The sequence below is a fragment of the Brienomyrus brachyistius genome, chromosome 23 (assembly GCF_023856365.1).
Source record: "Brienomyrus brachyistius isolate T26 chromosome 23, BBRACH_0.4, whole genome shotgun sequence".
Lineage (NCBI taxonomy): Eukaryota > Metazoa > Chordata > Actinopteri > Osteoglossiformes > Mormyridae > Brienomyrus > Brienomyrus brachyistius.
In genome coordinates this window covers 18,201,557-18,224,691 of record NC_064555.1, presented here as the reverse complement: position 1 = coordinate 18,224,691, position 23,135 = coordinate 18,201,557, and the positions used below count along the sequence as shown (strand labels likewise).

At 42.1% G+C, this 23,135-nt stretch overlaps 2 protein-coding genes across 5 annotated transcripts; one reads left to right on the top strand and one right to left on the bottom strand.

Annotated features, from left to right (window-relative positions):
* The first annotated feature begins 1,635 nt into the window (after window positions 1-1,635).
* Window positions 1,636-12,018, top strand: fam83hb (family with sequence similarity 83 member Hb). The gene is made up of 6 exons (XM_048993031.1): window positions 1,636-1,795; window positions 4,912-5,374; window positions 5,675-5,839; window positions 7,199-7,323; window positions 7,530-10,350; window positions 10,743-12,018. The coding sequence occupies exons 2-6, from the start codon at window positions 4,931-4,933 to the stop codon at window positions 10,761-10,763; spliced, it is 3,576 nt and encodes a 1,191-aa protein (XP_048848988.1). The 5' UTR covers window positions 1,636-1,795; window positions 4,912-4,930; the 3' UTR covers window positions 10,764-12,018.
* si:ch211-199g17.9 (uncharacterized protein LOC108180085 homolog) lies at window positions 7,392-20,240 on the bottom strand. Of its 4 annotated transcripts, none has more exons than XM_048993099.1 (9): window positions 16,664-17,721; window positions 16,531-16,584; window positions 16,001-16,075; window positions 15,870-15,917; window positions 15,261-15,315; window positions 14,893-14,982; window positions 14,494-14,557; window positions 8,177-8,234; window positions 7,392-8,055 (listed from the first exon to the last, which is right to left on the bottom strand). In XM_048993099.1, exons 1-8 carry the CDS (start codon window positions 16,716-16,718, stop codon window positions 8,217-8,219), a joined length of 459 nt encoding a protein of 152 aa, XP_048849056.1. In that variant the 5' UTR covers window positions 16,719-17,721; the 3' UTR covers window positions 7,392-8,055; window positions 8,177-8,216. The 4 variants fall into 4 exon arrangements, with proteins under 4 accessions (XP_048849056.1, XP_048849055.1, XP_048849053.1 ...); XM_048993098.1 differs by lacking the exons at window positions 7,392-8,055; window positions 8,177-8,234; window positions 16,664-17,721 and adding exons at window positions 13,148-13,610; window positions 13,745-13,811; window positions 19,924-20,240; XM_048993096.1 differs by lacking the exons at window positions 7,392-8,055; window positions 8,177-8,234 and adding exons at window positions 13,148-13,610; window positions 13,745-13,811.
* Window positions 20,241-23,135: the final 2,895 nt, after the last annotated feature.

The window sequence follows — 23,135 nt, the reverse complement described above, 5'->3', positions numbered from 1 at the left end:
CGAAGGCTCTACGTTAACCTTTTAAATTCAGCACTGTAAGACCACTGGCGGCAGAAGCATGAAGGACGCCGTTCTCGGGCAGTGTTAAGTATGAAGGCCGTTCTCGGGCAGTGTTAAGTATGAAGGCAGCAAAGGCCGTGTTCAGGGCTGTTCATGCCTAGAGGGAAGAACAGCCATCCACCCACCATAAACATAAGAGCTCTGTGGGCAGACACCTCTGCTTGTAAGAAGAGAAGAGCAGGGTGTGGCTCACAGGCCAAGGGGGGGGGCTTGTTTTGTTTTATTAGCCTACCTTGCAGAGGAAAAGCAGAGCCTGCTTGCCACAACAAGTCCTTCGTAAATATTTAAGCCTTTAGCATACTCACTGCGCCACCTCCAGCAGCATCATGCACAGCAAATTCCCTTTACTTCTGCTGTACCGGTTTACAAATTTAGCTGATATCTCTATCCAAAGCAACATACACTTAGCAGAGCAGAGTTAGCTGGTCCCTGGAGCAGTTGAGTTAAGCACAATGAAAGAATCACTATGCTGGGATTAGAACCAGCAACCATCTGAGCACTGGCACAGAGTCATAACCCACAGAGCTACACACTGCCCTTACACACTTTCTAAGAACCGTACCAAACGTATCATTTTTATTCTCTCTCTCTTTCTCACACACACACATGTACACTTTCACCTCCAGAGGAATGCCAGGCCTTGTCACACGGTTGACCGCCTATCTGATCACTGCATTATTATAGCTGGCTGTGAAGTTTCCATGGTGCAGATAGTGACACGCAGGAAATCTGTGATTCATGCAGGCAGCGGCGAAGACATGCAGGCTGTCAAATCCGGCCCAGCCCTGTGTGCAGGTCTAAGGTCAGGGATACAGGGTTTACACTGTTTTACACTAGGCGAGGCAACATAGCCCAAAGTGTGTTTCTAAACCTTAATCCTTGGTTTTGCATGAAAAATAACATTTGCAGTACTTCCTTTCATTAGTGCTATGGGTTCATTCTCAGGATAAAGAATTACTCCACGAAAAATAAAGCTCGTAATTCTTAAACATAGACATCGATAATGAATTTTACAAGCAGCTTCATATTTTCATCCATTTGAAGGCACTTTGCTCAGTGAGTGGTGGATCGGTAGCTGAGCAGGCCTTGGCAGGAAGAAGCCTACTGAGTTCCCCAGCACCCCCCAGGGATAACCATGGCCCCTGCAGTACAGTGCGACCTCTTTTACTGCCCCCCCCCCCCCCCCCACCCACATCACGAATGTCATGTGATTCACTAACTGACTGGGATCCGGACGTTTGAAACCGCAGTTCAGGTCATGAAGCCAACCAAATAAAAAAAGTAAATTATGTGCTGACTAAAATTCGTAGAGAAACGTGTGAGGCAACAAGAGAGGTTTTCCCGGCTGCATGAATCTCAGTACGGTGGTGTTGATGATTTCCTTTAAGGTGCATAAGGAAGTAAGAAATTACTCACATCGGACTGGTTATTCATACCATCTGAGTAAGTAGCATTATACACATAAAAAACCAAGCAATATCAATGTTCTAATTAGTCATCTACTTATGTAATTTTATATTTCATTTGCCGGTCAAATAACTTGGTTCTAAAGAAGGAACACAAACAGGTTTCACCGGAGTTTCGCTTCGTTCTGCTACTGCACCTCTTTGGGTGGAGCCGCGCTCGGGATCTGGAATGTGAGAGAGCGCGCGCGAGCGCGAGCGCAGACGCGGGGTTCCGAGGGATCGGGACGGAGGGGAAGCGGCGATCGACGCTGGCGATCGCGCATCTCACGGTAAGGCAGCCCATGGACCGGCTAAAAATACGCTTATGTACCTTTGATTTAAAATGTAATAAAATCCAGAAACCGGGTTAAAAAGGGTATTTTCCTTCCCATCCCCGCAAAAAACGTCAGTATCTTTGCAGAACACATACTCCTGACGGGCATCAGAAAATCCTACCCAGTTTTTCTAATAAAGAAAGCCGGTGCGGAAACGGGTAGCCCTTCGATCGGCAGCCGGCCGCCGGGACTTCGCTCGTTACACGAGGCAGCAGGAAACTTTCCTGTTTTGAAAATATTGGATACTTACTTTTTTCTACTTCGTTAATTTAACTATATAGAAATTATTCCCAGAGATTGTAAATGTTCATTTTATTAATATACTTTCCTTTGGATGGTAAATCATTAGTGTGAGTTCATGCATATATTATAGCGTGACATGGAAAAGTACCACAGACATTGTCAGTAGATCGTATATTAAATTTGTATCACATTGTGGCACAATAGTAGCCTATATGAAATAATATGTAATATTGCATACACAGCAATTTACTCCCTTAAATGTTTTTAGGCTTTTTGGTGGTTTTGTAACTCAGACAAGTTATATTGTTTTGTAATTATATGTGTCACCAGTAGAAACGAGAAACCGTGTTTATGGAGCCAACAGGACACCCAGGTTCACCCAGACACGCATTAAACCTGCCGAAAATCGCTCTGGACACCAAATCCAAAAGGCGGCGGTATTTCAAATTACAGTGGGCTGTTGAAGGATTTCAACTTGTAGTGTTTTTGTTTATTTAAATTTTAAGCAAATTGCTGCTGTACGACATGTTGGCGTCCAGTAGTTATAGGAGTGATGAAGTGGATTTTCAGTGACAGTCCTGTGAGGTTATGCGCGCTATCTATACCGCACAATAGAATATAATTAACCTGAGGTATGAGGAACGGCAGCAGAGCGATTACCGACAGTAGGCGACGGCCAGTAGCCCGTCCAGCTTCATTGTACAGTAATTTTCCCCCACTCCATACCGCAGCTGTTTCTGTCCCCCGTCGCTGCTTACCTGTGCGTCCATCGACTGCTGGTTTATATAGTATCGTTTCTTGTTTGTGAAATTGTATTAATTCTGTTATCTTATTAGTTTCTATTTTTTCACACAGCCCACAAGTACATGTTATATTTGCCGAAAAGCAAAAAAATCAACATAATGTACATGTACAGTTCATTCGCAATCTCCATCCATCCATCCATCCCTTTTCTGTAGCCGCTTGTCCTATTCAGGGTAGTGGGGGGTCCGGAGCCTACTCTAGAGGCTGCATCTACATTAAAAGGGATGTGCTGTCATTTTAAGCAAAAATCGGACCTTGAAGTTAAGAAATAGTGTCTTGAATTATACTGTGATAATTAAATAATTGAGATAAAATATTTTGCCATGTCACGCAGCCCAAGAAAGAGGTATGCCAGACATTAAGTTGCTGTCTGGATAGGACCTGAAAATCCACTTCTACTTTTTAATTGATATAATCATTTTTTCTATCTGAAGATGTTAAAATATTTGCATAGTTTCACATTGTGTAGGAGTTGAAATTCCACACCTGCTTGTAGGAACAGCAAGAGGAAGTGTAGCTAGCTAAGTGTAAATGTGAGTGAGCCCGGCTGCTCTGGCTGTGGAAGGCCGTGCACAGGGGGTCTCAGGGGCCGCGCCCAGCTGCCCAGCCTGCTGGCCAAAACGTGAGTGACGTTGTGGGGACCATTTCTCAAGTCCCCACAAAGATCTGTGACTGCAAACAAAAAAAAATGCTAAAAGTCTTGCATTTTCTTTGGTTAGTTATGGTTAAGGCTAGGGCTGGGTAGGAATTAAGGTCATCATGTAGTGAATAGAGTTTTCCCCATAGAAAAGCATGGAGAGTCCCCACAAAGATATGAATACAGGTCTGTGTGTGTGTGTGTTTGTGTGTGTCTTGGTCTGTTTATATGCACACAGTGATGATGACTAGAGTCGTCCAGCATTGTTCACAAATCAGACTGGGTCAGCTTTGGAATCTAGTAAGGAAGTTAGTAAGGAAACCAAGGAAACAAGGAAATAAATCAATATTTTGCTGCTTGAGCATCGTCTCGGCACCACAGTGCACCACAGTGCACCACAGTGCACAACCCTTTTTATTTGTTTCTCAGTTGAATTATATTTAGAGTTCAAGGAAAACCGTTGTTAAAAAGTCAAGGTTTTTTTAAAAAGTCCAATAAATGAACGTTTCCAAAGTCAATGAGTAAACATGATAAATAATCACAATTAATATTTTTTTGCCATAATCGAGCAGCCCCAGCCTAGCAGTGGAGGAAAACTTCCTTAAACATAAGAACATGATTAATTTAGCATCCATTTTAATGTGCATTGCACAGAATAAAAAGATAGAATGTCATTTATCTGGAAAGACCAGTCTTACCACTAGTATTTGGTGAATAAAAGATGGCTTGTAAAATGCAAGCATGCTCTGTGGTTTTATTCAGTGGCCTTACAATTTGCAAAATATTCAGAGATTGATTTTCTGGTGTTTAGACAATGACTATTGATCCTCTGATGAAAGCAGTTTGAATGAAAGAATCAATCGTGCAGAAAGAAGACTGATGCTTACAAAACTGCAAAAGTCAGGTCTCATGGTTTTATTGAGGTTTAATTTAAACTTATCCAGCCAGATTCATAGTATTTAGGACGGATTCTGCAATATGTCTGAAACGCAGGACATTACTCCAAATCTCACAAGACCGGGGAGGACCAGCTACTGACATAACGAAGATTGTTAAACTGAGTCGGTTTTGTTCTTTATTAGGGAGCTTGGAATTTACATTTGGAGGCTGAAAATGAATTATGAAGACAAAGAAATACCATAGTCTAATTTAGTTTAAAGACTAATATAGAGCAGCGTAGCTAATGAAGCACAGACTGTTTCATTTCTTTGGCAGGATCTTAGAGGGAAGCCAAAACCCTAAAAATATTCTATTACTCATATTTTCTGGTTTAGTCATGGCCACTGTAACTGTATATAACATTCAGTTATACAGTCCTGGTTGCTGTATTTTTCTAGTTGTAAGTTGCCTGTACTGTCCTTATATGCTCACCTCTCCCTTCCTCCAGGCTGAGTCCTCGTTTGGCCATGGCCCACCGCTCACAGTGCTCCAACCTGGCGGACAATCCATTAGACTCAAACTATCTGCCACCACATTACCGTGAAGAGTATCGTTTGGCCATTGACGCTTTGGTGGAAGATGATCTGGAGGGCTACCATGCATTCCTTCAGACCGAAGGTGTGGTGGACTTTCTGTCTCGCCCCGAGGTGGAGCACATCAAGAGTAGAGTGCAGGAACCCAGAGAGATTTCTCAGCCAGACGTTCTGTACACGGACGGTGAGGCTGACGGTTCCTCCGACACCTACTGGCCCATTCATTCAGACATGGAGGCCCCGGCCCTGGACCTGGGTTGGCCCACACGCCACAGCTTCGTCGGCCCCACAGAAGTTACCACGCTGGTCAACCCTGCAGATCCAGAAATGCCCAGCATCAAGGAACAGGCCCGTAGGCTGATTAAAAACGCCCAGCAGGTGAGCCAATGGAGTGCACCATCCCGACGCTCTCGGTCTGGAAACAGAATATGACCGAAGTGTTCGCAACAGACTACGTGTTTGCATCATTGTTGCGTGTTTGCTACAGTATGCATCAGAAAATAGTATTAATAGAGTTTGTTATTCTGCTATTCCAAAAATAGCGGCCTGTAACTAAGAAATATCATCAATTGAAACTCTATTAATTGAAACCCCACGTAGTTAGTATTTAAATGAACGGCCAACGTGTATTACCCAGTAAATGTGGCTTTGCGCCTTATTCGCTGGTCTGTATCGCAGGTCATCGCGGTGGTGATGGACATGTTCACAGATGTTGACATTTTTGCGGACCTCGTGGACGCGGCGGCGCGGCATGTGGCCGTCTACATTCTGCTGGACGAGCAGAACTCGCACCACTTCACCACCATGGTTACCGGCTGCAGAGTCAACCTGGGCGCACTTCCTGTGAGTTTGATTGCATGTAAATGACCATATAGCCATCCATCCATTCATCTTACCACCACGTAGGCTGGACCCTCAAACCTGTAAATGAGGCTACAGTGCTGCCCTATAAAACATGGGAATTAAAGAAGTTTAAGTTTTATAAAATTCCCCAAGAGATTTGTTAATCCATCGACAGTACTAAATGTTTTTCTTTGACTGGTTGACTGTTGACCACAAAATCATTAAATTAATCAAGTATCACATTTCTATTCTATTCTATTCTACAAGCCTATTTTCCATGTATTTAGACAGAGCGGTTCTGTATTATCTTAAAGAAGAGGAAAAACACGATGTGCTTGCTGGTATTACGACTACAAATATCCCACAAACCTGACACCACTTTACGTTCCCTGGATGTCCTTATGTTGCTCTTCTGGTCACTGAATAGTCTTATTAGGTTTTTGTTTTGTTAGAAGTTGTTCTGTAGCTCTTGCTCTAATCCTGCTTACGCTGGTACCTGGGCATTCATTGGAAGCTCAGCTTAGCTGTACCCATGCCTAGCAGACTCCTCGAGGGCAGGTATGCTTGCGATGCGTTATTGCCCTCACTTGCGTGTTGCTTTGAACAAACACGTCTGCTAAATATGTAAATGTAAATGCATCTCCATTGCAACAGTTGTTTTTAAATATGATCTTATTGAATCGAAACCACCATGTAGTAAATATGCTATATAGTAAATGACTTACAGTGACAGAGTTTACCGGCTAACTTAAAATTAGCTTCCACAGCAGTGTTTCCTAATCCAGTCCTTGGAGACTCACAGACAGTCCAAGTTTTTTGCTGGAGCTGGAAGGCAGCAAAAATGTGGACAGTCTGGCAGGGAGCTAGGAGGCAGCAAAAACATGGACTGTCCATGGGTGCCCGGGAACTGGGTTAAGATTCACTGCCATAGCATATTAGATATTTTATTCTTATTTAATCAGACCAGCAGCTCGAACCTGAGTGCTATGGCAGCCCTTAGGCGTCACACCTTCAGCACTGCTTGCTGGTATCCTGCCTCTGCTCTGTGATTATACAGTTTGCATATTCCTCCTCTGTCATGTGGGTTCACACTGCAGTCCAAAGATGCAAAGTAAGGTTAATTGGTATCTCTGTATTGCACGTAATGTGAGTTTGTGTCCTGTGATGGGCTGCATTCTGGTCCAGGGTGTCCACCTGCCTCTACCCTATTCAGCCTTGGATAGGCTCCTCATTCCAGGATAAGTGATCGGAAAACAGACGGAGGACAGCTGAAAGAAAATTCTAATCTTCTCTAGTGAAATTTGCAAAGGAAGAAAGCGGCAGGTGCTGGGCGTGTGAGACACATGACCTCTGTTTCAGATGATGCGTGTGAGGACCGTGTCGGGTACGACGTACTTCTGTCGCACTGGGAAGTCCTTCAAGGGCCAGCTGATGGCCCGCTTCCTGCTGGTCGACTGCCAGGCCGTGCTCAGCGGCAGCTACAGGTCAGCCTCATAGGCTGTTTGTTATTAATGAGTTATTTTTGTACATCATTTAATAGGCAGGCATCCAGTAAATGGCTATGTTGTGCATTTATTATTTACACTGTTAACAATACAAATGTTTCAGATACATTTTTAATGTTACGGCTCACGTGTTCCACTTGTTCACCGACCGAGGCATTTCACTTTCTTCTCTGCTCCTCTCACAGCTTCATGTGGTCGTTTGAGAAGATCCACCGCTGCATCGCTCACCTTTTCCTCGGGGATCTGGTGACCACGTTTGATGAGGAGTTTCGGATTCTGTTTGCTCAGTCTAAGCCTCTGGTCATGGAAAACGCCCTGGCTCCATTTCCAGGGGATGTCGGCAAATATGGCAGCCAGTTTGCTTTTAAAAGGACCCAGTCACTAAGAAACCCCAGAGGCGTCCCATACCTGCACTTGGAGACAGCCCATCACGGGGAGCTGTCTGGATACCCCTATGGAGAACGAATGGATGTTGATCGTTCATTCAGGTTGGAAGACCCCTTTCGCCACGCAACCAAAGATTTAGGCCAGATGCAGATGTCAAGCAATAAATTCTCCAGGATGGAACGATCTTTCCTGGACCAAGGCAGACCAATGATGGCCTCCCGCCAGATGGAAATGAATGCGTTCAAGAGGCACAGCTATGCGGAGGGCACGTACGAGAGCTACTCCTCATCTCGACAGTTCATGAAGCACCGAGTCATGAATAACCTGGAGGAGAAAGAGACACACTTTCAGAGAGATCAGTTTCATGCCCAAGGAGGAATTTATGATAAAATAAGGAACCAAGGGCAGCATCATTCGGACCAGCATTTGGAATCAGCTTACCTACCTGAGCTAGAACCTCCAGAGAGCTATAACCGCCTGGGAGGCTACATGCTTCCTGAAACCTGCAAAGGAACAATGCATGAATCTGAGAATCTAACGGGCCCCAGTGGGGGGCGCTACACTCAGACAAAACCAATGAGGCCAAGTATGGGCCAGTCATATGCATGTCAGACCTCCCCTACACAGCCACACCCCCCTGACTTTAAACTGCTCAGTACTGGGGACAGTATGGACAGGCAACCACAGGACCACAGCGCAAAACAGGGATTGCGGAACTGGAGGATTTCCTCATATTTAAGTACCTATGAAAACCCAGATGAGGAGGGCCTGTTGCAGCCACTGGGGCCTGATGCTCTTGACGAGCCTTTGGAGGGGAAGCTGCAAGAACAGGAGCCCAGATTTCGTACCAGAGAATTTCCCAGCATCACATCTGGCAGGACTGATATGCTCCCACGCTACGGGAAGCCCATGCTGCCTGGAGTGGCAGGGTCTCCACACACTGAAGATCCGGCTCAGCCAGTGACAGAATACAGAGCTACCTCTGACTTACCATACACCACTGGAGCTGAAAGCAAACCAGAGGAGGTGCAGAACCGGGATCTCCGGGAGATCGGCCTCACAAAGCATGACTCCTTCCGCACCAGACTGAACCCAATGCTTCATAGAAACTCTAGACTGCGATCGTCACTGATCTTCAGCTCATCCAAGTTTGAGCAGCACAGCTCTCTGGTAGCGAAAACTGTCTCAAGTCACGAGGAAGAGGACGAGACAAATCCCAGTAAAACCACCTCTATCGTTGCTCAGATATTGGAAAAGAGGAGATCCATGTCAAGAGAGCCATTTGACTGGAGCAGTCACAAAAAGCTAGATGCCAAAGATTCAGCCCCTACAGAGACTCCACAAACACAGGAGTCATCTCAAGTTCCCTCTAGTGAAGGAGAGATTAAAAAGCCGTTACCCGAGGAAAAAACTGAAGCCACACCACCAGTGGAGCCTCCAAACACTTTAAGCACTGCAACAAGCTTGAATGATCCTGAGAGCAGGCTTCAGTACTTCAAAGAACTCGCTGCCAAACGAAAGGCATCAAGGATGGCAATGGAATCTGCTGTCAGAAGCCCAGAGCCAGCTCTCAAAAAGCCAGACCTCTCAGACACTCCACCAGATCTTGCTCCCCAAAAATCAGCCATTGTTGACACACTGACAAAACCTACTGCCAGTACGCCAGAAACAGCAGAGATGGAGCCTGAAGCGTCAGTAATAACTTCATCAGAAGTTAATTTTAAAGAAGATGAGCTTCAGTCTGCAGGGCAGAGAGAACTCAGTGATGCTCCAGAAGTGCCAAACAAAGAAGCTCTGCCGTCAAAGCCAACAAAATTATCCCCTTCTCCCAAGTTCTTCAAAAAAGATTCACTGAATCCTTTCAAAAGTCACTCTCGACGCGTCTCCTGCGACGAGAAGGTGTTCACAGATGCCACGGATGCCGAGAAGAGTGAAATGAAGAAAGCTACTGCCACACCAAGTGGAGAGTCAGCGGGGAAGCTGACTAGGAGGCTCGGCTCCACCAGCTCGCTAAACTCAGATGGGGAAGGCAAGCAAGACACTAAGGCAATGGATTTTCTGAAGAAGCAGAAGCAACGACTGAAGGGATTGCTTGGAACGAAAAGCGATAAGAAAGCCGTGGGAGCCGCTGAGGAAAAGACAGGTCAGGTTATCTATACAGTTAAAGAAGTATCAGAGAATCCCGTTCAAAACGTTTACCCAGCATCTGACAGCATCGCAAGGACATCACAAGGTGACAGTAGCATAACGGCGACAGGGAGTAAGGGAGAGAAAGTCAACAAAGCAGCGTCCAAGACAACCCGACCTGGTTATCAGTCCTCTACTAGTAACATGCTCTACAGTAGTAACCTTCGCGATGATACCAAGGTTATTCTAGAACAGATCTCTGCAAACAGCCAAAAGAACAGGATGGAGTTGGCCAAGCAGCCGCCTGACAGCGTAGAAAAGGTCAAAGAAGGGGAGGGAAACGTGCAGAAGAAGACCGAGCCAGATCCATCCGTTTCTTACCAGAGCAGGAACCGGTTCCAGCGCACCCAAGCCAACAGCCATGAAAGAGACAGTATCCTGAAGAGGATTGAGAGCTTGCGTAAAGAGAAGAAAGTCTACAGCCGCTTTGAGGTACTGTAGAGGAGCTAATGTGTGCTGTTTGTTTTCAGAAAGCTGAACTTCTGGGGGTACCTATTTTATGTGCCATCACTTACTCCAAAATATGAAGAAAAAAAAATATTGCAAAACACATTTTACATCTTTGCATAAAATGAGTGATTTAAAAAAAATTTATTACAGTATTTCAATTTGATATAGTATTTCTTTGATGCATATTAATTTGCATTTTTTTATACAAATTATTAAACCATGCATATTAAGAGATTTACTATTTCTGTATAATTGAAATGATTAGTTGATCACTTGACAGAGGATAGTAGAGTCTAGTTTGCATGATCTACCGATAAGTCAGTATGTCGGGATAGCTGGATGTTCTCCAACTTATGTTTTCTGTATGTTAACAGATGGGAAATACTCTTGGATAATGAAACAGATGGGAAACGACTGCTAAGGTCCTGTTCACTACTTTGCTACAATAAGCTTGATTTGGGGTTCTGAAGCGGAGGCTGCCTTGGATCTTCCACAGAAAAACACAACAAAGGCCCATGTATTTAGTGCAGGAAGAGATCTACTCAGGATCTATTCCAGAGCGTCTGCCCTACAGCAGGATTAGCAGCAGGATAACATGCAGAAAAGAATGTGAACGAGACGAGTCTACAGACGCGACACTGGCAGAGAAAAGATTTTCCTTCCTTTTTGCCTTCTTTGTGTCTTTCAGTGTCACGGTTCTGTCGTCACATTTGCTTAATCGCTCCAGCCCTATCATCTCTATTTTGCACCTAGCTGTGTGCAGTTTTTGACAGCTGAACATCTGAAACACCAACGCAAAAACAGACAAATTACCTAACATCCTGACATGAAAGGATCGTTGTGAACACCCTTGAACAGCTGCGAACCGCTGAGCCATTAGCTACACTGTGCCTGCACAGGTACAGGATGCAAGCGACCAAAGCCGTGCAGTTAGCCAACATGGCTGCGTCTCGAGGCCCAGAGGGCTCTGTGGAAATGTGGCCTTAACAATGCCTACAGACCTGAATGAAATGTGGACAGTGAGCCATGGATCTGTTCCTGTTCTACACTACAGCCTGCATCATAAAAATATTCATTTGAATGAGAAAGGAGGGAAAACATAAATAACAGAAAAGACAAAAGAATGAGAATATATTTCACCAAAGCAAACAATCATTTCATTTTCTCAGGTGAGCTTGACTGTGTAGGGTTAAAGCCCTTGTTTTTATCTGACAAATGGAACATGTACTGACTATCCAGCTGACGCCGATCAGTAGCATTTGGTGACTCAGGGTGCATTTGTAAGAATGCTGAAGCACAGTCTATAAAACAGGGATACAAGCAGCTGCACAAGGTGATTTACAAAGAATGACTTGATCTTACTTTGTACAAGTACTCCATGGTCCAACAAAAGAACTACGCACGTCTGATCATTAAATGATTACTGTTTCTATACATTCAGGAATTTCTTACACAGCTGGGCGGTACATTAAATGGTAGCAGATTAAATTCTGTAATTTCCTCAACACTTAAGTGCCTTTATATGTTATTTGTACTATATTCTGTGCATATACATGATTGCCTTTGACAGATGTGGAAAGGGAACTCAACACAGGAGTTATGTTTTAATTGTATTCCATGTCAGCTGTATTAAAATATTCTCATTTCTTACGTGTCTGAAAATGCTGTTCCTCGTAACCATTTCTACTGTTTCACAGATATCAGAATCCTTTAAATGACACAAATCACAACCGTACAGGTTCTGAAAAACATCATTTTAACTCCACATCAAACTGTGATTTATTGTTTTATGATATTGGCTGAATGAGGAGGTTAGTTTCAAATACAATACAATTTCCCTCAAGCATCAGTTCAGTGACTGTATCAGCATCACTGGTTCTGATGCTCAGTAAAGGCGGATCGGAGTACATAGTAAATGGATCACCACTGAGGACCCGCTGTCTCTTGTTAATTTGGCAAAAAGACAGCTGGTGAGCAAAGGTGATCTCATGAATTATTCTTTTTTTAAGACCCCATTTTCAATGTCAGAATACAAAATATGGAAGAGAAGAGTACAGATACAAGGCAGACACAGTTATGGAGGCTGAGAGTCAGGCTGCCAGTTTGATGGCCAAAAAGACAGCAAGATGTCCTGCCATGTAAACCATTAAAATGTTCGCAAATGACCAAATAACAATAGTGAAGGGAGAAATATTTAGCAGGGTTGTTTTAAGCTATATTTGCTACCTTTGTCATGTAATTCAAACGGACTATAAAGACACAGGCCAAATATGTGTTTATGTAACATTCTCCAGTTATGTTGAGACACTAGAGTGGATGAAGTGTAGGAAGGTGGTCCTGGTACAGGTTGGAAATGTTTTATGGTTTACTGCTCACAGCGAATAGTCAAACTTTGTGCACTAAAGTATAAACTACATGAAAATCGTGAGTAAAGCTGTTTTTATGTTTTTCTATTTTTCTATATAATTCTTCAATACCTACCAATGTTTCAGAATGCTAAAGCATTATGCTAATACAACATCCCCTCTGAATGGTCAGCAGTAACGTCAAGGACACACACTGCAGGTAAAATGAGCTCCCGCTTGCCAATATGCATGTTTGTGGCTGAGCTGTGGATTAAAGATCAACCAGTAGGTGGTGCAGTAGCACCAGAAACAGCAAAGGCACCAAACGAAAGCTAATTAAGCGAAAAATAACCTATGGCCAGCTCCACGTGTGTAACGCCATATAAAATATTTTGCATTCATATAAACATAAGATGAATAAACTACCCATAACGTTTGAATTTAAATCAATTTTATTTCATAAAGCAACAATACAAGGGAACAGCTGTGAAATGTTTTCCAATATTCACACACATACGGGTAAATCATGAACACTAACATGTGCTACTTTGCTTTACTGCTTTGCATACCACAAACCATCCAGCTACACCAGCTATACATCTATAAATTTCCTGTGGTCCATTATAAAATACTGTGGTCGTGCAAAAGAAAAACATGTCTGCACTCCTTTCATTTGAGATCTTGCTATATGTGTTAACGAGAACAACTCTTCCTGGGTTTGCTTTGCGCACTGGAATCCATGAAGCTGCATTCTGCTTTAAGCCATGTGAGGAACAGAGGCCTGCTCAATGTGGGCCTCCGTTGTGTCTGCAGCGCCCCCCACTGGCTGCTGCCCATTCACCACTCGCTTTAACTCCCCCTCGAGGGAATTCAGCTGCGACAGCCGCAGCTCTTCTGCTAGCATGAGAACAATACTCTTAGTGGTTCCTTCTCTTCACTGAATAAATTGTATAGATTATAACTGATGGAGCCAGAACATAAGGACAATAACACAAATCAGATGAGAGGTATGGGACAGGATGGGCCCTTGCCTGCTTTTAGCAACTGCGCTGTGACTTTCTGAAGCCTCTCTATTTCTCCAGGTAGCTGTTCTGGAGACTTAAAGGGACATTGGTAAACTGCAATAAGTTTGGGAATTTTACTTTATTTAAAAATATTATCCTAATTATTAATATTAAAACATGAACATATTATTGAAAACTCAAAAACTGAGCGTAAGTTATGAACTTTAATGAATTAACAATAACCTTCGATGGAGATATCAAAACAATGGAAATGGGAACTTTTTAATTTTTCGACTGTCTTTTCATGTTAATCATACTGATTTATAAGGCACATTATCGGCTGGGTCCAGATTAACTTGCAGTTCGGTCCACATTCAGACCACAATCCAGATTTTGAGAACCCCTGATATAGAGTATCAAATATGCACATGTCACCCTACACTGTCAGGATAATGGGTGCAGCCCTGGTACAATTTTGCTGTAATAAATAACATTTCTGTACCTTACATTAAATTCTAAGGTACATTTACCTACAGTTATGGTACAACTGGCAGACCCTTGAGGGTGACAAATAACTGTACCCTCAAAGGTACAAACTGGTACTTTTTTTCAGACAGTGTATATAAACCATTTATGCAGCTTATGTTGATTCTTCTAAACTAGCTATTCATCTTTTTGCCCTAAGGCACAACCTGAATGCCCCAGAATCATCATGTAATTTTCCCTTAAGTGTCCATTTCTTCAAACAGCAACCTGGAATCCCACCCAAAACTCACATAAACTGAGTAGAGGTGCTTGTGCTGGGCCATCAGCTGCTGAAGTTCACCTTCAAATTTCATCCTGTGAAAATTATTTTGAATACTTAATATTATAGCTCGGTGCTGTATAATCTTCTAACAGCTTTTCAAGATATTGGGTCAATATTTTTCACAGCTAATAACTTCACATAGTGTAACACGTATAGCTTATGTCACTTTCACATATTAAGACTTACTCACATATATAACCAACAGTAATTGTCTCGAAGAAAAATAAATGAAAATGATTCTTCAAACAAGGTGAGGATGTTAGAGGAGCCTGTAACATTACGTACTGCCCACCTTCTATTAACACACCCAGAGACGGACTATGGATGACAGCAGCCCAGATTGGATTAGCAGTTGCCTAATCAGTACCGTAGTTTCCTGTGTTTCAGCTTCATCTCTTGTATTTGAAAGGTATACTGCTGAACAAGGTCCTCAGTCTCACTGCTCAGCTGCTGCTCTCTGCAAGGAACAGCAAGGATCCAGAACTAATCAGCAGCAATCCCCACAGACTATAAAACCAGAGGCAAAAGCCAGGAGAGACACAAAGCACCTGCTGTCCATGTACAAATAGCACTGTCCCTCATTAAAAATATTCCAATGGTATCAGGCTGACAAAAGGAAAGCTAAATTACTGACTAGTCTTTTCAATAACTCGATTTACAATGAGAAACTGCTGCGTGCTACATGTAATATTCCTATTTATAACCCCATGCTGTAGCTACAATGCAAATGATTACCTCTTTAAATCAAATTCCAGCTCCTCACATTTATACTGCAGCACCTTGCAAGACTCTGGGAGGAAAAATAAAAATCCAACTAGACCAGTCCTAAGACATTAAGAGTTACTTATATGACTGACCTATCTTTTCGTTTATCACAGAATTATAGCTCCAGTTCCATGACCTGACCCCATATTTCTGGTGGATTACTGACTCTGAAATGGACATCGTTTTCATGTCCACTGCCATTTTTGTGAAAATAAATCTCCACTTTGGCCCTTAAAAAAACTCCTTTGTCCATGTTCCTTTGTCCAACGGTTTTACCATACAACATTGTTATTTTTTGAGTTGTTACATGCAAAATAAGCAGAAACCTGACAGTACATGTCAAAGTTTAACCTGTTTGGCTAGTTGTTCTCCTAATACAGATGCAACCATCCCACAGAGAGCAACAGTCAATCTCAGAGATGGATCTGGCAATAAAGATTTCTATAGGGATTTTGCAGAGTATGGGTTTGGTTTTGTCATATTGCCCAAATTAACAATTTTTTTATAACAAATAAAGTGATATATCAGGTGTCCATTGTACAGTGAAGGATGGTGTAAGAAATTGCACAAATGCTGTACCTTCTTTCTCTTTGTATGTCATCTCCAGCTGGTGAGCCGCTGTGCACACTGTAGAGGAGGTCACAAATGTTTACATACCACCACACAAACTTCGGTAATTTCAATATGTGTTAAGGGTTCGATTCTCCTACGAGCATCTTGTTCTTCTTGCAGCGCATGCCTCAGACACTGGGCCTCCCTCAGATCCTCTTCAAGTGTCCTTTTGACTGTCAATGACAATGACAATCAACTGAAATGACAATCAATTGAATAGAAAAGCAACTGGATGGAGAGAAAACAAACAGAACAAGATGAAAAAGTTTAAGCAGAACTGGAATCAGAATTCACTTTAATGGTCAGGTACATCTACATGTACTAAGGATTTGTTTTGCCATTACAGGTCCATACATTCACAGACAACACAGAACATAAAAAGAAAAATGGAGTAAGTGGAAATAAAATAATAGTATAAAACAGACTTGAGTATGAAAAAGTACAGAATATAACCAATTCCTCATATACACAAATATACACAAATATAGAGTGTTATACACTGAGTATAGATATGCAGAGACTCATTTAGAAGAGGAAGCCTGAAGTAATTGGTGCATCTTTGACCTAGTAAAAGAACATGCTCACACTGATACTGAGTGCAGGCTTTGTAATTCTGGGGGGTGTTTACCTTGCTGTAGGTGTCTGATTTTTCCCTTCAGCTCCTCCAATTTAGGCTCTATGGCTGAAATAAAAATAATACTTAAAATTATTAAAGAGGGGGGTGGCATGGTGGTGCAGTGGTTAGCACTGTTGCCTCACACCTCTGGGACCCGTGTTCGAGTCTCCGCCTGGGTCACATGTGTGTGGAGTTTGCATGTTCTCCCCATGTCGTCATGGGGTTTGTTCCTGGGTTGTTCCATGCCTCGTGCCCATTGCTTCCGGGATAGGCTCGGACCCCCCACGACCCAGTAGGATAAGCAGTTTGGAAAATGGATGAATGGATTATTAAAGAAGATCAAGCGATAAGATGGTTCTCAGGATCCACTGGCATATTCTGTGGACATGTCTACATAATTTAAAGAGAGTAAACCAGTGAAAACTGCAATGGACTGACAACCCCGCCATCTGCCCAGTGCCTGAGGCAGGCTCCAGCTCCATACCCCCTTAATACAATGGCTTCCTAACTGAAACCAAAAACTCAAATTGCATCATCACTATACATATCACTGTCATTTCGAATTTCCACACTAATACATTTTACGTGGCCTATGAATAGATTTTTTGCACAATAAATAAGAAGGCATCACACTAAACCAGAGGTGTCAAACTCCAGTCCTGGGGGGCCGGAGCCCTGTGTAGTTTAGTTCTTTCCCTGTTCCACCACAAACGACTCATCTCAAGAGCGACGTGATAATTAGCGCAAAGAGGTGAATCAGGTGTGTTAAATGGAAACCCAAAAATGTGTAGGGCTCCGGCCCTCCAGGACTGCAGTTTGACACTCCTGCACTAAACCATTCAACCATATTTCTTTGAATAAGGAACAAAAGTATAAAATACATATTTCTTTAGATAATTAGAATTGTGTTTCATTTTACTTTCCTATGATTTACAAACCTGAAAAGGATGAGCTGTTATAATATTTGTATGAAATCTTCTAACAAATGCTACCTGTCCTCAATAAATTACGCAAATTGCAGTGAACCCAGAAAATATACAAAGTAAATAAAAAACGTTAACCGACATTATAATTGCAGTCTCAGTGTAAGGATTTCCCTAGGGCTGAGCAACATATCGATAAAATGTATTGTTTTTATGATCATTCATATCGTCTTCAATGTGAATATCATGAGTATCGTGATATAACCTATACAGCTATAGCTATACAGGGAGTGCAGAATTATTAGGCAAATGAGTATTTTGTCCACATCATCCTCTTTATGCATGTTGTCTTACTCCAAGCTGTATAGGCTCGAAAGCCTACTACCAATTAAGCATATTAGGTGATGTGCATCCCTGTAATGAGAAGGGGTGTGGTCTATTGACATCAACACCCTATATCAGGTGTGCATAATTATTAGGCAACTTCCTTTCCTTTGGCAAAATGGGTCAAAAGAAGGACTTGACAGGCTCAGAAAAGTCAAAAATACTGAGATATCTTGCAGAGGGATGCAGCACTCTTAAAATTGCAAAGCTTCTGAAGCGTGATCATCGAACAATCAAGCGTTTCATTCAAAATAGTCAACAGGGTCGCAAGAAGCGTGTGGAAAAACCAAGGCGCAAAATAACTGCCCATGAACTGAGAAAAGTCAAGCGTGCAGCTGCCAAGATGCCACTTGCCACCAGTTTCGCCATATTTCAGAGCTGCAACATCACTGGAGTGCCCAAAAGCACAAGGTGTGCAATCCTCAGAGACATGGCCAAGGTAAGAAAGGCTGAAAGACGACCACCACTGAACAAGACACACAAGCTGAAACATCAAGACTGGGCCAAGAAATATCTCAAGACTAATTTTTCTAAGGTTTTATGGACTGATGAAATGAGAGTGAGTCTTGATGGGCCAGATGGATGGGCCCATGGCTGGATTGGTAAAGGGCAGAGAGCTCCAGTCCGACTCAGACGCCAGCAAGGTGGAGGTGGAGTACTGGTTTGGGCTGGTATCATCAAAGATGAGCTTGTGGGGCCTTTTCGGGTTGAGGATGGAGTCAAGCTCAACTCCCAGTCCTACTGCCAGTTTCTGGAAGACACCTTCTTCAAGCAGTGGTACAGGAAGAAGTCTGCATCCTTCAAGAAAAACATGATTTTCATGCAGGACAATGCTCCATTACACGCGTCCAAGTACTCCACAGCGTGGCTGGCAAGAAAGGGTATAAAAGAAGAAAAACTAATGACATGGCCTCCTTGTTCACCTGATCTGAACCCCATTGAGAACCTGTGGTCCATCATCAAATGTGAGATTTACAAGGAGGAAAAACAGTACACCTCTCCGAACAGTGTCTGGGAGGCTGAGGTTGCTGCTGCACGCAATGTTGATGGTGAACAGATCAAAACACTGACAGAATCCATGGATGGCAGGCTTTTGAGTGTCCTTGCAAAGAAAGGTGGCTATATTGGTCACTGATTTGTTTTTGTTTTGTTTTTGAATGTCAGAAATGTATATTTGTGAATGTGGAGATGTTATATTGGTTTCACTGGTAAAAATAAATAATTGAAATGGGTATATATTTGTTTTTTGTTAAGTTGCCTAATAATTATGCACACCTGATATAGGGTGTTGATGTCATTAGACCACACCCCTTCTCATTACAGGGATGCACATCACCTAATATGCTTAATTGGTAGTAGGCTTTCGAGCCTATACAGCTTGGAGTAAGACAACATGCATAAAGAGGATGATGTGGACAAAATACTCATTTGCCTAATAATTCTGCACTCCCTGTACATTTTTACCCAAATTCCATCCAGGTATGAGTCTGTTGTTGGTAATTTATCATTATACCTGACACATCCTCCATGACTACTAGTAAAACTATTTAGTCATCAGATTCAGAAATATTTAAAATTACCCGTCATATTTTACTGTTTACATGCCGATAATATAGGAATTAAATATTGATACTGTGAAAATTGCTGAAAATTCAGTGATATGGTTTTTAAGGCATACCGCCCAGCCCTAGTCAAACCCTTGAACAAAACGCCAGGCAGTCAGAGAAAACACTAGCGACAAAACGTATTACTGGCTTTTTTACACATAAATAGTAGGGGCTGATATCAGAAAACGCCAACAATACGTGTTTTTGCTCGTATTTTTCGTATGATTTATTTATTAAATTAGACTTTAGTTTGCAGTCCGTTCAATTCGTCGTTTCATGTTCTGAATTGGTTTAAGGGCGATTTTACGTTAAATTGAGCATTGTAGTAAGTAAAGAAATAATGACTTGAGTTATATCATTACCGATATCGTTTGATATGGAAAAAAATATCATGAATAAATATTTTGCCAAATGGCCCACCCCTGGATCTCCCAAATGCCTCAGTAAAAAGGCATAAAAGGTTATCTGACATTACTAAAAAATAGTCTTACGTGTAGATAGACTCATTCTTCGATCCCACAAAACTTTTCAGACGGTTTTGCCAAAACAGGTTTTACTTTCAGTATATTTATAGTTAAATTAATATTCAGAGCAGTTAGATATCTGGGAAAACGGTTAAGAAAACACTGAACACCGCGCGCGCGCAGCATAAGCACTAGACCGCCGTTCCGACATTGATTGTTAAGTCAGTTTGCATGAAGCATTAACACTAAACTAGGGCTCTCGGGTTTCATCAAAAGTGTGGAGTGAGATTACATTAGGGACGAAGCTCGTGTCTCACGGTCAATGCGTGACACTTTAGAGCCCGACCTACCGCATTCATCGGGTCTTGCTCTTCCACTCGGATCTTATCTGCAATCCATGTGCGCGCATCCATGTTAACGCGCTTGCAAGGGGATAACATGTAACTTAGTTTGGGATTTACTCGGAAACATCAAATGCCATTGACTGTTAACTCTGTATAACTCGGGACAGCTATGAACTAGGCAGATAACTCCACTCCGTATGCTGCGCATCATCCAAAAATTCTGGGTAACTGGACACCTCGGTGGGCGTGAGAAAAACAGGGTGTGGCGTGTGAACTGGTTCAAATGCGTGTCTCACGGTTGTTTGAGAGCCCATAAGCAAATCAACATTAAACAAAGAAACCAAACCCCACAGTTAAAATATCTGGTTATAGTACAAACTGCAATGATACCATAAGCATTGACGACATATTCCTAAAAACCCAGCTAAAGAAAAAGAAGTAATTCTGTTACTGCGTGTGGTGTGATGCCTCATATAGTGGTTAGTCTTAGCCCAAAAATATATTTGTAGTTGCGACACATTGCTATGTTTTTAAGACAAAATTCCGAAAACTGTGGCAAAACAAAACAAAGAAAAGATAAAACATTCAAAACAACATCGCAAGAACACGATTTACGATTTACTGGACCGAACTTGAATCGCCCATGGCATATGTGCGATAATAGATATTTATCAGTTTCTATTTAGTTATCTTTCTCGTGCAATACTTACTGTACTTATTGTTTTATTCACCCACTTATCACGACCTCTAAATGTCAGAAATTTATTTTAGGTCATAGTATTTGTATGTATACTGCGCAAGTCTTTGTCTTTTCGTGTAGTTTCCTGTAATCACAAGAAATTACCTCTGAATCTTAACTGATCGTCAATGTTTTGTAAAAGTCACATACATTTGCGAATAAATAACATCTGGTTCAAACGTCGCTGAAAAATACTGAAATGCGGTGTAAAACTAACTGATTTTATCAACAATCGCATCATGCCACTTATACGCCGTTCCGTTCCTCTCACATCCACCTTCCTGAATCAATATGCTTATGTCAATATTAGGTCATACTGCTATGCTGCATGTTTCAGTTCTTGAGTAACTAGCTGCGCCTGGAAAAATGCATTTGCTTTATTCACGAAGCTTTTGTTCTAAGTGAGGCTATAAGCTTCAGATAAATTCACATCTATTAGCGTTTGTAGTACCGGAGCAAGAGCAACTCAGTGACATATTAAGATAATTCATTATCGACAACTTACGAATTTAGGAGCGTTAAAGACAGACACCAGGCTAATACGAAATCCAGTCTTACTACAACTAGGCCTACACACCATCTGCCTTCAGGGATGGGAGATGTCCGTCACATACCGCCCCCTTCTGCACTGAACATCGAAGGAGACGGAAAGGTACGCATTTCGTGAGCCGATTATTCTTTAATTTTGTTTGTTTGCAAACAAAAAAAACAACAGTTATTAACCTGCAACAGACTCTTGACTGCCCGTTGGTAAAGTCCGTAGGCTTATGTAACCTTGTACTTCTGTAGTGGAGAGGAGAGGTATTATATTTTACTATATTTTGGTTATCGCTTTTTTGCAATGGTTTCTATCTAAAATATAGTTTTTCTTGAATACCAGGTTAGCTGGATAAACTTGTTAACGTTTGGTGTAGATAATTCTATTCGGAACGGAAATTCGTTAGAACAAATAAGTAATTTATGTGGATATGTGGAAGGAATGAAGATATATGTAGCTGAATATCTTCGTTAATCCACGTTTGTGTTTAGAGAAATGGCGATTTGTTTACGGCATCACCCACCCTTTTTGATAGCGGGCAAGATCATTATTTATATCAGCCTTGGATTATAAATTCGATTTATGTTTTTGTTGAAATAACCGCCAGCAGAAAATATCTTTGGAAGAAATATAGGCTATATGCATGGGTAAAGGAAGATGAGGGTCTGTGCTCGTTTTTAGGTTTCGTTTGTCCAGATAGTCTGAAGAACAGATCTGTGAGTTCAGGATTTACGCGGCTGAAATGGCGCAGTATAGCAAGGGAATATTAGCTGCTGGATAATGGATGGATGGGCAGTTTAGTTCATGCTTCTACGTCCTTCATGCGCTTTATGTTAAATATCAGCAGTTTTCACAAGCGCGAACCCGACCGTTGCGCTAAGAATATGGCGCAGACATTAAAGCCGCCAACCTGATGCGAGGCTACATTGCTGCGCCGCTAAAATACATCTTTGCTGATTTAAAATGCAACTGTACCCAGGAATGTTATTCGTATCTGAATATTATAATTATTTCTCAGTCTACGTGTAATTGGGTAGCAGCAGTCCGAGGTCACATTGTTTTGAAACGGGCTGTGTGAAATAGTAATAATAATAATAAACAATCAGACAAAGCCTTTACATTTTTTGATTTACAATTCATAATCCGGGATGTGTTACAGGATGCAGTGAGCGTGTGATCGCTCGCGTTCTAGAGCAGCGCCGAACTAAGACACAGCAGATCAGTATCCAGAATACTCAAAGAATCATGACATTACTGCAGTAAGTATCATATACTTCACTAATTCACTAACTAATTAGATATGCCAGTGAACTCAAGAGTCCTGCAAACAGGGTTAGGTTACAAAGAGTTTCTATCTGCTAGACTGGAGATAATATTAGTAGTGTAACTAGTGTATGTACCAAGCTGTCTGCATATGTGTTTGTTGTAATGCTTTTAATGAATGTGTGTATATATTCACCTTGGAGGTCGTTTTTCCAAAGCGGAACTCTGAACTTGGAACTATATACTGGTACCGTTATAAACCTGACTTACCACCAGCAGCAGCCACATTATCCAGCGGACACTGTCCAAACACTGCACCTTTTCCTACATCCGTACTATATAACCATCTTATCCA

Bases quoted from the DNA above. Each gene is read 5' to 3' on its own strand.
- fam83hb (XM_048993031.1), top strand. From the start codon at position 4,931: ATGGCCCACCGCTCACAGTGCTCCAACCTGGCGGACAATCCATTAGAC. The intron at 5,375-5,674 runs GTGAGCCAATGG...TCTGTATCGCAG, and splicing joins TGATTAAAAACGCCCAGCAG to GTCATCGCGGTGGTGATGGA. The intron at 5,840-7,198 runs GTGAGTTTGATT...CCTCTGTTTCAG, and splicing joins TCAACCTGGGCGCACTTCCT to ATGATGCGTGTGAGGACCGT.
- si:ch211-199g17.9 (XM_048993096.1), bottom strand. From the start codon at position 16,718: ATGCAAACTCCACACACATGTGACCCAGGCGGAGACTCGAACACGGGT. The intron at 14,983-15,260 runs GTAATCATTTGC...TGTTCCTTGCAG, and splicing joins CTGGAATTTGATTTAAAGAG to AGAGCAGCAGCTGAGCAGTG. The intron at 13,812-14,493 runs GTGAGTTTTGGG...TGTCCCTTTAAG, and splicing joins AGCACCTCTACTCAGTTTAT to TCTCCAGAACAGCTACCTGG.